The sequence below is a fragment of the Canis lupus genome, chromosome 1 (assembly GCF_011100685.1).
Source record: "Canis lupus familiaris isolate Mischka breed German Shepherd chromosome 1, alternate assembly UU_Cfam_GSD_1.0, whole genome shotgun sequence".
Taxonomy (NCBI): Eukaryota; Metazoa; Chordata; class Mammalia; order Carnivora; family Canidae; genus Canis; species Canis lupus.
The window spans coordinates 110,923,402-110,939,599 of NC_049222.1; the positions used below are offsets into that span (position 1 = coordinate 110,923,402).

General features: G+C 54.5%; 2 protein-coding genes across 2 annotated transcripts in view; one reads left to right on the forward strand and one right to left on the reverse strand.

The window, feature by feature from the left end:
* The window catches only part of CKM (creatine kinase, M-type), an 8,785-nt gene extending 2,861 nt beyond the window's left edge, over window positions 1–5,924 (forward strand). The window contains 6 exon segments of the mRNA NM_001313776.1: window positions 76–230; window positions 691–823; window positions 3,227–3,398; window positions 4,255–4,378; window positions 4,684–4,873; window positions 5,403–5,924. Of these exon segments, the coding sequence (NP_001300705.1) occupies window positions 76–230; window positions 691–823; window positions 3,227–3,398; window positions 4,255–4,378; window positions 4,684–4,873; window positions 5,403–5,581 (953 nt within the window). The 3' untranslated portion in view covers window positions 5,582–5,924.
* Window positions 5,925–8,797: 2,873 nt separating this feature from the next.
* Window positions 8,798–16,198, reverse strand: part of MARK4 (microtubule affinity regulating kinase 4) — a 29,939-nt gene continuing 22,538 nt past the window's right edge. The window contains 4 exon segments of the mRNA XM_038528595.1: window positions 8,798–10,152; window positions 11,538–11,582; window positions 12,697–12,975; window positions 15,263–15,366. Coding sequence (XP_038384523.1) covers window positions 9,816–10,152; window positions 11,538–11,582; window positions 12,697–12,975; window positions 15,263–15,366 — 765 coding nt within the window. The 3' untranslated portion in view covers window positions 8,798–9,815.

Below are 16,198 nucleotides of genomic sequence, written 5' to 3' on the forward strand. Positions count from 1 at the left end.
AGTTTCTATAGGACCAAGGAGCCTGGGTCTTCCTTGCTGGGCACAAGCGCCTCTGACCTTACCCCAAATCCCCAGGTCACCCTTTCATCATGACCGTGGGCTGTGTGGCCGGTGACGAGGAGTCCTACCAGGTGTTCAAGGATCTCTTCGACCCCATCATCCAGGACCGGCATGGGGGTTACAAACCCACCGACAAGCACAAGACTGACCTCAACCATGAGAACCTCAAGGTCAGCTGCCCACAGGGGAGGGGAGGGATGGGGAAGAGAGGGAGGATGACGGAGGTGGGAAGGGATGCTCCAAGAGGCAGAGATGGAGGGCAGGAGGGACAGAGAGGCATGCAGGACAGACAGGGAGACCAGGACACAGCGGGGGAGACTCAGATGGGAGGAGAGACAGGGAAGAGATGAAGAGAAACCGGACGCGGGACAAAAATGGGACGGGGGAAAAGAGATGTATGGAGGAAAGGGGCAGATGAGAGGCTGGGAGAAATAGGGAGGGAGAGGCCGAGAAGGGAGAGGCCGAGCCAGGGTGGTGGTGGGAGAAGCCAGTGGGCAAGGAGGAGCCGAAGGAAGTAGCAGAGTCAGAACTGGGAGCCCTGGGTGGGGGGGCCAGGGAGGACATGGGCTTGCAGTGGAGGGGCGGCTTGTGGGGGCCGTGCCCAGCCCTGACCCCCCTCCTGCCCTCCAGGGTGGAGACGACCTAGACCCCAACTATGTGCTCAGCAGCCGCGTCCGCACGGGCCGTAGCATCAAGGGCTACACACTGCCCCCCCACTGCTCCCGGGGCGAGCGCCGGGCAGTGGAGAAACTCTCCATAGAAGGTGAGAACCCCACCCTGCCCACCACTGGGTAAATCGTGGGTGCTTGATGAGTGACAGCTGGCAGCATTACCCCTGCTGGAAGTCTGGGGGCGCTGTCAAGGAACCCTGAGCAGATCCATGCAGACTTTCAATTGCACCAGGGTCCTGACCTCCATCCATCCATCCATCCAACCAGCCAGCCAGCCAGCTAACCAGCGTTTACGGTTGTCATGGTCCTGAGTAGGGGGCCGGGGCTCCCATGATGAATAAGATGGACAAGGTCACTGTTTTCACAGAGCTGTCAGCCTGGTGGGGAGATAAGAAGAAACACAGAAACCAGCAAAAGAATGATTAATTCCAAAATGCCGTGTAGCCGAGAAACAAGGGTGCATCATAGAATGGCTGGGGGGAGCTCCCTGAGAAAGGAGGAGTTGATTGACAAAAAGGAGCCTGAAGATTTCCAGGCAGGTGGAGCAGCAAGTGCAAAGGTCCTGAGGTGGGGAAGTGTGTTGGAGGAAGAGCAAGGAGACCAGTGTGGCCAGAGCTGAGCAGACCAGGGGAGGAGATGCAGTCAGAGGAGTATGGGTGGCCTGCTTGTGCAGAGCCTTGTGGGCCATCAGGGGGGCTTTGGCTTTGACTCTGAACAGATGAAAGCCATGGGAGGATGGTGACTGGAGTAAGTTCAGACTTACATGGGCAGTTTCCTGGCTGTTGAATAGGGAACAGACTGTGGGCAAAGGTAGGAGCAGAGAGGCTGTAAGGGGCAACCACAATGGTGCAGGCGTGGGGTGAGGGATAGGCAAAGGGATGGAGAGAATGAGCGATATATTTGGGAGGTAGGATCATCAGGACTCGCAAGCATGTTTGTTCTAGTAAACATCTAACAACCAGCTCTTAAGAAGAAAAAAAAAGCCCCAATTTGTAGCGACTGCCAGTTTCCATGGTATAAATTCTCCTGCCACAGCCAACTTTAAACTATGAACATGATATCATAGAGAGATGGGAAAAGATACACATCATTACATACTATTCCCACCAAAGGGATAGAGATGAAAAAAGCTTCAAGAACATAGATAATAAAGATGTAGTAAAATAATTAGGAAGTGATAATTTTGGATATTTATAACCTATGGCAGTGTTTTGACTTTATTTATGTTTTATTTTTATTTATTTATTTTTGAGAGAGAGAAAGAGAAAGAGAGATAGAGAAAACGGACAGAGGGAGAGAGAGCATCTTTTTTTTTTTAAAGACTTTATTTATTAATGAGACAGAGAGAGAGAGAGAGAGAGAGAGAGAGAGGCAGAGACACAGGCAGAGGAAGAAGCAGGCTCCATGCAGGGAGCCCAACGTGGGACTCGATCCCTGGTCTACAGCAGGATCACACCCTGGGCTGAAGGCGGCACCAAACTGCTAAGCCACCCGGGCTGCCTTTTTTTTTTTTTTTTTTTTTTTTTTGAGAGAGAGAATCTTAAACAGGCTTCACTCCCAGTGCAGAGAACCTGACTTGGGGGCTTGATCTCACAACTCTGAGATCAACCTGAGCTGAAATCAAGAGTTGGATGCTTAACCAACTGAGTCACCCAGGCACCCCTTATTACCTGTGTTTATAAAATAATTTATTTTATTATAAGTTTATATAATTTTTTAAAGTAGGCTTCGTGCCCAACATTGGGAGTCACATGCTCTACTGACTGAGCCAGCCAAGCGGCCCCAGATAAATTATTTTTATTGTACTTTATTCTTTAAGATTTTATTTATTTATTCATGAGAGACACAGAGAGAAAGGCAGACACAGGCAGAGGGAGAAGCAGGCTCCCTGCGGGGAGCCCGATGCAGGACTCGATCCCAGGACCCTGGGATCATGACCTAAGCCAAAGGCAGATGCTCAACCACTGAGCTACCTAGGTGCCCCAATAAATTATCTTTAAAAATATAGTATATAATATGTGATACATAACATTATATACTACACTATATTAAAATGTATAACATGTATATAAATACATATTGTATATTGTGCATATATACATAGTAAACATTTATTCTACATATGGATATATACAAATACTATAAATGCTATTTTATAATAGTTTTTCCTGTTGGCTCCCCAAAATCCTAAGATTTTGATTGTCTGTCTTCCAGCCAGTCGGAGGGGCTCCAGCACACTGCTGGTCATAGGTGGATAGGATGTGAAGGTCAGGGAAAGGGCAAATCCATGTTTCCTGGCTGAGCACATGTCTTGGCTGCTCCCAAAGCCTGGGAGAGGTCGCAAATTTGGGTTTCATCCTAGTGTTCAGGAGCCATTAGGACATCCACGGGAGCATGCCCCAGGCTTGTGTGGGCAGCAGGTTGGGGTCCCCAGGCCTCCACGCCCAGGTTGTGGTGGAGCAGGTTGCTGACCACTGCCTTATATGGCCCCTCAGCCCTCAACAGCCTGACAGGCGAGTTCAAGGGGAAATACTACCCTCTGAAGAGCATGACCGAGCAGGAGCAGCAGCAGCTCATCGACGATCACTTCCTGTTCGACAAACCCGTGTCCCCACTGCTGCTGGCCTCAGGCATGGCCCGAGACTGGCCCGACGCCCGCGGCATCTGGTGAGTTCCCCACCCCACTACCCTCCCTGTTCCTCCACCAAATCCAACGCCATAAAAACAATTATGTTTCCAGATGCTCTAGAAAAATGACCTCACCTTCCACCCCTTTGTGACCTCGGGCACAATATTTAACATTTCTCTGTCCTGGTTTCCTTATCTGTAAAATGGAGAGCACAGTAATTGAAAACAGTGTCTGGTATATAGTAAGTGCCCAACATCTTGGCTATTAGTTTTATCTTTTATTGTTGCTAGTTAGGTTTCTATGAACCTTTGAATCTCTGATTCCAATAGTCAAAGATTTTCAACGGTTTTTCAAAACTTAGGTTTCAGATGATTTGGAGAGTGTGAGTTCTAAGATATACAGATGGGATGATTCTAAGGTTCCAAGATTTTGAGTATTTTTAGGTTCTCGGATTCCACTAGTTCCAGATTCTGTGATTCCATGGTTTCAGACCTTTCCACATCTTAATGGTTTATGGTTCTAGGACTCTGTTTCTGAGATGTCGCAAGGTGATGGGAAGATTGGTCTTGAGACTGGATGTAGGGTTTCCAAGACTTATCAATTCTGATTCCCAGTTTCTGTTTTTCAAAGATACTGAGATTCTAATAGTCTGTAATGTAATGCTATCCAAAAATCTAGGACCCTGAGAGTCCTTGATCCTAAGATTGGCGATTTCTCAGATCCTGTGCCCTTAGGGTCTCCAGGGGTAGAGCTTCTGAGATTTTGAGGTGCCCATGCCACCACCTCGCACTCCTCAGGCCCGCTGCCCCCTAGCGGTGGGTGTGTTTGCGAGAGGCCAGGAATGGGGTTGCCACGCGGAGCTGATGGGTGGCCTCTTCCTGCGCCCCACCCTAGGCACAATGACAACAAGACCTTCCTGGTGTGGGTGAACGAGGAGGACCACCTCCGAGTCATCTCCATGCAGAAGGGGGGCAACATGAAGGAGGTCTTCCGCCGCTTCTGCGTGGGGCTGCAGAAGGTGGGTAGCGGGCCCCTTGGGGCGGGCCCCTGACTCCCCCTGAACGCCCCGCCCCCCGGGGCAACCCGGCTCCACCCTCCACCCAAGCCCCGCCCCCAAGATGACCTCAAGCCCCGCCCCGCCAGCATCCCGCGGCGGCGCCCGGGTGGTCCGGGCTCATCCCGGGCGGTTTTGCAGCCCCGCGGTCTCGGAATTCCCCCCACTACCCACGTCCTCACGTCGTGTCGCTCCCAATCCCGACGGGTTGCGGGAGTATTTGGGGGCCCCCGCTGGCGCTGACCCCAGGTCCTCTCCCCTTACCTCAGATTGAGGAGATCTTCAAGAAGGCCGGACACCCCTTCATGTGGAACGAGCACCTGGGCTACGTGCTCACCTGCCCATCCAACCTGGGCACCGGGCTGCGTGGAGGTGTGCACGTCAAGCTGGCGCACCTGAGCAAGCACCCCAAGTTCGAGGAGATCCTCACCCGTCTGCGCCTGCAGAAGCGGGGCACAGGTGCGGCTCTGCATCCGCGCCCCGCTGCGTCGGGGGAGGGGCGGGCCCTTTGCGGCGGCGGGAGGGGAGGCGGAGCATCCACGCGAGTTCTGGGGTGGACGCGGGCTACTCCTCTGTGAGCCTCAGTTTCTTCCTCTGTAAATGGGTGTCAGCACGCTTTCTCTCATGGGACTCGATAGGATATCATGGCTATATGATATATATTGTGTCTGTCCCCTGCCCCTAGGGACCTCGGTCTCCCATCTGTAAAGGAGAGGATGGTCAGGATTCAACCCCAGGCAGCCTGGCCCCAGAGCTCACACAGCCACCACGCTGTATTTTCATGTTGAATGGTTGAGGTGTGAGGTACCTAAATTAGCCTGAGATGTGAACCTATGAATAGCCATTTAGGAGACTCTGAATGCCGTAACCTGTCACACCGTAGGCACTCAGTGCGTGCGGCCGTCTCAGCTGGCACGGGGGGCAGCATCCTGGGCCCCGCTTCCGCATCTCTGCTCCCTCCTTATGCCCCTGCCCCCTGCTCCTGCAGGTGGTGTGGACACAGCTGCTGTGGGCTCAGTGTTCGACATATCCAACGCCGATCGACTGGGCTCATCCGAAGTAGAACAGGTGCAGCTGGTGGTGGACGGTGTGAAGCTCATGGTGGAGATGGAGAAGAAGCTGGAAAAAGGCCAGTCCATCGACGACATGATCCCCGCCCAGAAATAGGCGTCCAGCCCGCCCGCCGCCGCCTGCTGGAGCCCCAGCCAATGGGAGGACTCGGCCCCTCAGAGGCCCGCCCCTTTCCCGCAGCTCCGCCCACAGGGGGGTGGGCCACCTGGGGGCTCTTTTCACCCATCTCGGAATTCCAGGTCCAACCAGAGTTCCGACCAATGGGCTTCGGCCTCTGAGTTCTGTTTGGCCAATGTAAAACCTCCCTCACACCTTCCTCTCCTTGCCCCGGAGCTCCGGCCACCACCAGGAGCTCAGGGTCGCGGGGAGCTCTCCAACACATCTGGAGCTCATGCTTTTTCTACACCCAAAGCAACAAATAAAAGCAATGGTGGCCCTAGCTCTTGTGCGACAGTTACTGAGCAAGAGGAGGAGGGACGTTTGCCCTCGGCTGCTGTGTGACCTCGAAGTGGCTTGCCCTCCCTGGCAAAGTTTAGTGTCCAGTCTAATGCAAAACTTCTAAGGTTCTATGAGGAATCCGAGACCCAGGGACGTGTGGCCCCTTCCAACCTCAGCTCCTAATCACGCATGCTCAGATCTCAAGCACAGGGTCCGCATGATGGGGAAATGTAAGCCAAACAAAATGCCTGAGACGTGAACTTGGCCCGCGGGTCTCCAGTTTGAGACCTACCGTGCATCTCATCACATACACTTCATTGTATTTTTCACTGGCCTCCTGTGTGATCTCACTTCATCCCTCTATAGCTGTTACCACGCCTCTGAATTTCCCCTTCTGTGCTCAAGAACCTCCCATAGTTTCCCTCACCTCCTAGAAGGCACTCCTATTATTTGCGATTCTTCAAGATCAGACTTAAATGTGCACCATTCACTGAAGGCTCATCTTTCCAGTTCTTTCCCCGTTATTCTTCTATACACTCCTGCTCCTTACACCCTGCAATTCCCACCTTAACATCTTTGCCCATGCTCTTTCCTCCTTCGGACTAGGGCTTGGCTCACAGCATCCCCATGACATCTTGAGGGATCTAGTTTTGGGGAGTCCCAGGAAGGGGGGTGGGGCGGTGGGAGGGGCAGGTAATAGAAATCAGGAGACATCTGAACACGTTCCGGGTTTTGGCCACATCAATCACCTCTACTCGACCCAATATGCTGAGGCCTCCATCAGCAACAGCAGCGTGGTGGCCTCAAAAACAGACAAAAGTTTCAGAAGGAAATGTGAGGCAGAGTAAGTGGAAGACAGAGCCCCAGGGACCTGGAAGAGGGACTTTTTCAAACCTGAAGTCACACCGCGAAAGGGCCCTTAGAGATCAAGAAATGTACTCTGTTGTAGAGGGGGAAACAGGCCAGGGGATGTCCCTGAGAGTTCCTAGAGATTAATGGAACAGGAAGGCTACAAGAGAAAGAAAACCTGTCGGATGTCATGGTGTCCTTTACAATACTGTTCCCAAATGAAGAGCCCATCACCAACCCCAGCTCCACCCCCTACCCCACCCGAGGCCACACCGGCAAGCACGCCAGTGGGACCTCTGAGCCTAACCTGCAGTGCAGGCACCTGCAGCGACCGTGCCTGTCCTGCTTATCTTTACTCATCAGGCGTAAGTGCACCCCTTCTCTCCCCACCTTCTATCCATTCAACCTCCTCCCTACTCTCCTGACCAGTCTCCTTCCCTCCCTTTGCAGCATAAACCTGTCCCTGCCTCTCCCTGGCTCACAACCTCGCCAGGACTCCCTGGTGTCCTTGGAAGAAAGCCCGGGCCCCTCTCCATGTCCTTCAGGCTCCTGCCAACATCTCCAGCCTCTTCTCTCCCAGTGACTCTACTCACTGCAAATTATATGCCATTTGCTGTACTGTCGTTCCCCTGCCTCTCGGCCATTGTACAAGCTGTTCCGTCTGCCTAGAACACCAACCCCCTCCCCGCCGTGTCTAGCTCTCCCAGGTGCAGCTGGGCTGTTCCTCTTCTAGGAAGCCCTCCCTGGCTGGGACAGACACCCCCTTGGCCTATCCCCAGCCTCTGCCCTGCCTGATCACTGATGCAGCTGCCTCCTCCACTGGACTGAGCCTCACGAGGGCAGGGCTGGGGCTGCCTTGGTCTCACTACATCCCCAGCACAGGGCTGGGCACACAGGAACCCCCCCCCCCCCCCCCGGCAAGGATTGAAATTTCCAGACGGAGTTGGTTGTTTCCCACTCCCCAACCTCCGAATCAATAAACACTTTTCAGCAGATCCCTGTTCTGGCCTCTCATAAGACAGGAATGCAGTTCTGCCCCAGACCCTGAATTTTTCAACACTGACCACTCAGTCTCTATCACCCTTCATTTCTCACTCGACTTTCCTATGAAGTCCCAAGAACAGAAGACAAGGATTGACCCTACCATGCCCCAAGTGGGCAACTGAGGCACAGCAGACTAAGCCTCCTCCACACATACAACTCTCCATGGCTCTTAAGTGCCCTTGGATGAAAGCCCAGCTTGCTTTGACCTATGAGGCCCTGTGTGTACAAGCCCCACCCTCTACTGCTCAGCTTCATTGAGCTTCTATTCCCTTCCTCTGGCTAAGGACCCTTGGCTTTCCTCTCCCCTCTAAGTCCAGCTTAGGGAGCTCGTGGCTCCAGAGCAACACTGACTGGTTCGGGGACAGTCATGTGTTCTCTGGGCCAATAAGAGTCCATCTTGGGATTTCTGCCAAAAGTTCGCAATGAGGAACTTACTGGGGTGGGAATTAGGCAAAGGGACGATATGTTGGAACTGCTGGGGTCATTTCTGCCATCAGGGAGAGCCAGGTGAAACTCTGGGGTGAAACTATTAAACTGCTAAATTCACACTAAAAAAAGCCAAGAGGAGATGGCCGGCTACCTGGATTCAGCCTTACCTGAAGTCAGGCACCCCCACACTATTAAGGAACATAAGCCAAATAACCTTTTTGCTTAAGTGTAGATGGATTATTAGTCCTAATACAGCATTTCTCTTGCTAATTCTCCACCAGCCCCCACACAGCACCCACATCGAAATTACCCACAGTTTTCTGAAGGTCTGTCATGCACTCTGACTCCCAGGCTTTTGCCCAGGGCATACCCAACACCCGGTCAACTCCTACTCATCCTTCAAAGCCCAACTCCAGCATCATTTCCCCAACTTCCCTCCCGTTCTCTTCTGGACTCCCCAGTGCAACAGTTTCTCCAGTGTTTTGTGTCAGAACCCACATCCCCCACAGACAGGGGCTCCTTGTGTCTCCGTGTCCAGCACCGGGCCTGGCATGGAGTAGGCACAGGTCAATGACTGTTTATTGAATAAATGTACTACTGGTGTAAGAAGTGGCTTAGAGTCCGCTATAACATGTGGGTGGGCACGTGAGTGAATGAATGGGGGACCGATATAGGAACTGGGGGCCTCGTGGATGAGGCCGAGTTCTGTCCTGCCCTCCACCATCATCATCCTTGACCCTCACACCCCCACTAGGCCCATTCTGCAGCTGAGAAAATTGAGGCTCAGAAAGGAGGAACCATTGGCCCAAAGTCACACACTGCCTCCTCCTCGTCTCACTCGTAGGTGAGGGCAGGGAAGGAACAGCCTGGGGTCAGCGTGGGGGAGGGGGACTCTCCTAAGTTTATTGGGCGACAGGCTGCAGGTGAGGGGGCTGACAGGAGGGGGGGTGTAATAACTTAAAAACCGGAGGTGACGGCGGCAGCTCCTCGAGAGATCTCTGCAGAGGGGAGGGGGTGGGGGTATTTACAAGGTTTGTACAAAGTGCCCCGCGCCAGCCTGGGGCAGGAAGGGGGGGTTCCAGCGTGAGGGGAGGGGTGGGGAGGGGAAGGAATCTGCCTCTCTGACCCCTCCCCCACTTCCAGCCCCCCCCTCCATTCTCCAGTCTTTAGGCTCAGCAACCTTTCCTACCCCTGCCCAAGGCCTAATTCTTGAGCTGCTGGGGGTGGGGGGATGGGGCGGGATGGAAGAGGTTCCTCAGTTTCCCTTTCTGCCCCTTCCCGGCCCCCAAAGTCTTTTCGGGTGCCCCTCCCCACAGGGGGAGGGGGGACAGGACCAGCTGGAGGCTCCAGGAAGGTGCCAGCTCCCCCTGCTCAGCCCCCTCCCGCTTCTCCCATGCCCAGGGCCCATGGAGATTGGGCCACAGGGCGGACCATCTCTGTCCCCACATCGGATTCTCGGGAACCGAGGTGATGACAGAGGGGAGACTCCCCTCCCTGACCCCTCTCCCCCGGGTGGCAGAGGTGAAGGGGACGAGGGGGAGGAAGGGGAGGGGACCCGGGCCGTGGTGGCTCAGAGCTCGAGGTCGTTGGAGATGCGGGTGACGAGGGTGCGGAAGGCCAGGGCGGTGCCGGCCACGCGGCGGAACAGCACTCCCCGCAGGCCGGGCCGGGGCAGCTGGCAGACCTCCACTTCGAAGTGGGACAGGGGCTCGGGCCCGCCCGCACCCCCGTGCAGGCAGGCCAGCAGGAACGGCTGTGGCTGGCGGCAGCGGCAGCGGGCGGCCGCGGTGGCCTGGCGCAGGGCCGCCATCAGGGCCTCGGGCGGGCGCGAGCTGGTCAGCTTCACACTCCAGGGGAATCGGAGTAGCCGGGGGGCGGTTTCCGTTTGATCCCAAGGTAGATGGCAACTGGGGCGAGAACACGCAGCGGTCAAAGGCGGCGGGCGGGGGAGCGGAGAGAACGGTGCCCCGCGGCTCCCACCCGGACGGACTCCGCGCCGCCCTCTCACCCGGGGACAGCGACAGGCTCGGCTGTACACACCGACCGCCAGCTGGAGCCTCCATCTCCCAGTGCCCCCCCGGGTCTCTAAATTCCTGGAAGGGAGTGGAGGCGACGCGTGCAACCTCCTCCCATCGCCTCCTCCCACGGGGCAGCTGGAAATTTCTGGGGGCTTTTTGATTATTGCACTATCTTGGGATGGGGGTGCTGCTGGGCACGCTCAGGGAGGACACAGGTTCTGCGGTGTGTGAGAGGGCCCCGGACAACAAACGAATGTCCGGCCTGAAGGGCCGAGGGTGCTCCTCTTGGGAAGCATTGCACACCTCGTGCTCCTGGCTGAGGCTGGGGGCACTAAGCCTCAGCCCCAAGCTGAGCACGAGACTGAGTTCTGGCCAGTGAGAGCATTCCGCCCCCCTGCCTGCTGTGATTGGTTCAAAGAGGAGTGCTTGACCGGGTCCTACCAATCAGAGTATGCCACCCTTCTGGCCACAGGCGTTGGTTGAGGGGTGGACATGTGACTCAGTTCCAGCCAATGAGAGTCAGTCCTGGGACCTTTGGAACTGGTGGGGAGGTCCTTTATTTGCATAGGGAGCTTTACAGGGGGTCGTGTGGAACTGAAGCAGGTTGTGGAGGGACAGGGCCGCCTGCTTTTGTAAAGCAGTGTTAAGGGAATCCCACGGCGCCCCTTGGTTTTTGTACTGACTGTGGCTGCTTCTGCACGACAGACTATGGCGGACCCAAAACGGCAAGACAGAGATTACCTGGCCCTTGAAGCCTCAACTATTTATCATCTGGGGCTGTACAGGTAACCTGTGCCTGAGCTGTTGGCAACAGTGGTGCTTCGTTGGATGACGGGGGGAGGTGTGTGGTCATACGTGGAAGAGGCTGGACGTTAGGATGGTCAAGGGATGGTGTTCACGGATGGGGGGGGTGAGGCACGAGAGGAACACGCAGAGGGGTGCCTGGGGGGCTCAGTGGTTGAACATCTGACTTTGGCTCAGGGCGTGATCCCGGGGTCCTGGGATCGAGTCCCACATTGGGCTCCCTCTCTGCCTCTTGCTTTGTGTCTCTCGTGAATAAATAAAATACAGTCTTAAAAAATAAATAAAGATAAGCGGGCAGAAGAAGGAGGGTCCGAGGGTGAGTTCAAAAAGCTGGCTTGGAGGATGAGGCTTAGGTCCCATCTGAAGGTATGGGGGTGGTGGATGGGGTGGTGTGGACACAAGTGGGATCTGAGGCACACAAAGGGGGAGGGGCTGGTGTGGCAGGCAGAGGGGTAGGCACATGCACTCACCTTGTGACCTCAGGTCCCCCGATTCTCTCAGGTTCGTCTGTGACCCTAGAGGGGGGAAGGGGAGCAGGGTGTCTGATCTGCACCTCTGGCGTCCCCTCCCCCAACCCACTGCCTCCAGGACTCTGGGCAGCCCCTGCCTCAGCCCTGGTCCCAGTCCCTCCCTGCTGGCTGGAGCTGGGCTGGGAGTCAGGATTCGAACTCCCTCTCCATGCCTAGCACGGGAACCCATTCTGAAAGGGTTAGTGGAGGTCAGAGGAGAGATACTGAAGAATTTGGAAGGCGAAAGAGAAAGGGGGTGGGCAGAGACAGGCACCTACATATAGAAGGACACGGACACACACACGCACCCCTCCTTCGGGCTTTGCTCAAATGGCACCTCCTTAGTGAGGCCTGTTCCATTTAAAACTGTACCTCCCTTCCCTGCTCTATTTTTCTTCTCTGTACGCTGTCTGGATCTCCGAGGAGAATATCAGCTCTCCCTGGGCTGGGATTTTACACATTCTGTTCACTCTATTCCAGGGTTTAAGAGAGTGCCAGGCACACAATAGGCGCTTGGTGAATAAACATAAATCATTGTCCAAGGCAATATTCTAAGCTCAGTCCATATATCATCTCATTTAGTCCACATGACAACTCTAGGAGGAAGGCACTGTTATTGCTATCTCCATCTTACAGAAGAGGAAGGCGAGGCCCAGAGAGGTTGAATGACTTGCCCAAGGTCACTCAGCAGAGCTGGGGTCTGAACCTCAAAGGTCTGGCTCCCGAGGCCAGACTACTGCTTATTAACAGCACATGGACAGCCAGACCCCACAACCAGTCCTCCTCCCGCGTGCACACGCCCCCCCCCCCGGCCCCCTACACTCAGGTCGGACATGCAGACAGGGAGGCAGAGCCAGGGACAGCAGAGGCTGGACGGGACTTACTGATCTTGGATCCCTGGGGCAGAGAGGCGCCCGAAACGCAGCGGTTAGAGTTCTGCCGTTTAGAGGGATCGAGGGTAACCCTGTAGTGTGAGGGGGGAGGTGAGGGGTGACGGAGGAGGAGGAGATAGAGGAGGAGGAAATGATGTGGGGGTACAGGAGGCAGAGCAGAGCAGAAGACAGGTTAGGCCCCATTGCCCCCCACCCCACCCCTGCCCCCCACATCCCATGGGACTCACCTTCTGGTCAGTTTGGAGGTCAGCTTGGTGAAGAGGTTGGTGGTGGGGCGGGGCCGCCCAGTGGGCAGGGGGGTGGCCTCGTGGGCCAGCGTGGGAGAGGCGGGGGGTCCATTCTGCACACCCCCGCCTCCCCCGCCCCCTGCCCTCCGGTCCCGGACCTGGCCACCGTGGAAGGTGCTGCGGATGGTGGAACCGCGTGCCAGGCGGCTCCGCTCCCCCGATGGGGGAGCCAGGCTGTGACTAGAGGGAGAGGCGGGGGGCACCCGTGGGGTACCCGAGCTGTGGGCAGAAAGGGACAAGTCAGAGTGGGGCCTTGAGGCTGGCCAAGGCCCCAGGTCCTCTGATTCTTTACTGTCTTGAGATCACAGTAAAAAACCTAGTTCTCAGAGACAAGGCTGCCACGTACAGCTGGGCAGGCTGTGTACTATACAACCCTAGCTATTTTACTGACTCTTCTTTCTTCCTAAGTCGGCTGTCCTTTAAACTGTCCTTTCTTCAAACCCTACATACCCCAAATGTATCCTAATTCTTCTCTCTCTGAACTCAGCAGTTGAATCGGTTCAAATACATTTTTTGATGAATCTCTTGCCATTTGCCATCCAAACCCCAGGAACCAAAGCAACTTTGCAAATACTTTGCTATCTGAACTTTCATTATTCAAACTTGGGACAGGAATAGATGTGAACATCAAAGGGACTTCTCATTACAATGATTTTTTGACAGGTAAGAAAAGACTCTTCCTAATTGTCTCAAGGTGTTGTGTGGGCAGTGGTGGCTCCTGCGTCCCAGGACCCTCCTCCAGACCCTCCCAGTCCTGACAGGCGGGGCCAAATCTACAATTCCTATCCTTCGGAGGACTCCAGGACCAGCCTGGATCTCAAAGAGGGAACCCTGACGGCGGCAGATGCCACTACCTCTCCTTCGGAATCTGTCCTCCTGGTTTTACTTTTAGTAACCAAACTTCTGAGCGTATGAGCCGTGCACACGGCCACCTGGCCAGAGACTACATTTCCCAGCTCCCTTGCCGTTAGGGCAGGTCACATGACTATTCTCTGGCCAATGGGATACAAACAGAAGTATTTTGTCCCATTTCTGGGTCAGGCCTCTAAAAAGAATGCAGCTTGCGCTCCATTCTTTCCATCCTTCTTGCTGGTTGAGAAATGGTGGCAGCTGGTGCAGTGGCCTCGGTGCCAGAGCTGGAGCTTCAGGTTGAGTTTGGCAGACTCAATCTGGGTCCTTGGAAGACCCTGCCTGCCTGCCTACCTCTGGAAGGCTCTATTGGAGAGGACTACACCTCCTTCTCACTTAAGCCACTGTACCTTGGTTTCTTTTTGATCTACAATCTAACTAATACACCGTCTCTCGACCAGAGCTGGAAGGCTATGCATTATAGTGTTTACAAATACGCTGGAATCAGTCTGGAATCTCTGCTCCTTGATTTGCCAGCTGTGTGGCCTTGCACAAGTTACCTAACCTCTCTGTGCCTCATTTCCTTAGCTGTAAAATGGAGGTACCAGGATCTACCTCACAGAGTTGTTAGGGGCATTCAGCCAGTGAACTAAGGCCTGGCATACAGTTCCTGCTTGATGAATACTCACTACTGTTTTTATTTAATGACCGTGAAATAAGCACTCACTCAATGAATGCCTTCTACGTCATGGACCTCGTGCCAGGTACAGGACGCACCTGATCTCCACTGGATCCCTCTAACAGGGCCTAGAGGCAGAGAACATCAGCCCCATCTTACAGAGGAGGAAACAGAGGCTCAGAGACTTGCCAAAGGTCATCCTGCTAGCAGAGTGCAGAGGCAAGATTTGACCTCAGAACTTAGTAGCCACAGAAGCACTGCTCTCAACCACTCCATATCCTGTCCCCACCCAGCAGTAACCCGTGTTGATCAAGTGTTCCCTAGACCCCACCAGGACTCCTAGTGGGTGCGAGTGTCATTATCTTGAAGCCTGCCCCACTCCTGAACTTGAATCATGATGTGAACTAATTCATCCCCTGTGCCTTTTTTCTAAGTAGGCGCCACACCCAACGACCCAACGTGGTGCTTGAACCCACGACCCTGAGATCAAGAGTCACATGCTCTACCTTTGGAGCCAGCCGGGCACCCCTAATTCATCCCCCTTTTATGCTCCAGCCAGTCTGCACTGGTTTCCCTCCCCTGCCAGCTGAGAGAGACCGAACAGACTCAGGAAAGCTAGTTTGAAAACCAGCCAACAAGAGGATGTTGAAGCTGTGACATTCTGGGGCTTCTCTCAAGTTCTAAAAATTGATCATTCAAAAAAAAAAAAAAATCAACTCAGTTTCCCAAGGCTCGTAGGTGGAGAACAGGGCAGACTGCTTTCTTGGGGCCGATGACTAATTAATTAAGAGGGGAAGATTATCACGGGGGTCGGCAGTGGTGGGATGGGTAGGAGATGGGTAGATTCAGCCAAGGGAAGGGCAGACACACACTCCCCATTCCCCATGGTGCCCCCCTCCCCACAACAGTTATCATCTTCTATAAAGGAGGGCCCCGCTCCCCTACACCCCGCTCCCCACTACTGCCCCCTCTCCGTACCTATTCTCTTTGCCATTTGGCAACAGGGATGGGCGCTCAGCCCCAGGGCGTTCTGTGCAAACGTAGGTGTTTCTGCGGGTCATCATACTGGGAGGGAGGTTGTTCTGTGGGAGACAAGGCCAGGAGGAAGTGAGGGGGTGAAGGGACACCCCTTAACTCCCCACTTATCCTCCCGGGCCTCCCTCATTATAATCAAGGCAGGGGCCAAGGCTGAGTAGATGATGGTTTACTCCAGGAGAAAAGGGAAGGTAACGAGGCATCCGGGCAGCACAGGCTAAGAGTCATGGGGCTGAGACAGGGGTGCTGAGGAAGAACGGGTCAGGGGCGGTGCCTGGGGGGGGCAGCCTCACCCACTCTTCTCCCAGCTCTGTCCCACCTGGGTACAGTTCAGCCACGTCAAGCTTTTCGCAGCATACTTATTCATGGCACACTTGGTGTCTCCTCCTGGCCTTTGCACGCCCGGCCCCCCTACTTGGATATTCCTCCCACCTTTCCCCTTGACTCCCACCTATGTATCTTTCATAATATATCTGGCTGAGTCAGCTGCCTTCTTGGGGTCCCCACCCGCCACCTTGATCACTCTGTATTGTCAATATCTGTCCCCCTTTATCCGTCCCTACCCTGCTCTGGACTGCGAACTCTCTCAGGTCAGGGAGCGCAGGTGGAGGCTGCCTCCCCGAATGTGCTGGAAGTGATCCCTCATTTCCTATCCTCTGGGAGTTTCTTTAAGGTTGGTGTTATTCCTTCCTTCAGTGTTTGGCACAATTCCACTTAGAGTCAGGAATTTTCTTTCTGGGAAAGTTTTAAGCTATGGATTCCAGTTCTTGAACAAGAATATAAGACTGTTCGGATTTTGTTTTTTCTTGAGCCACTTGTGATTTGAAAGACATCTGTCCATTTCATCTAAGAGGTCACACTTATTGGCATAAGGTGGTT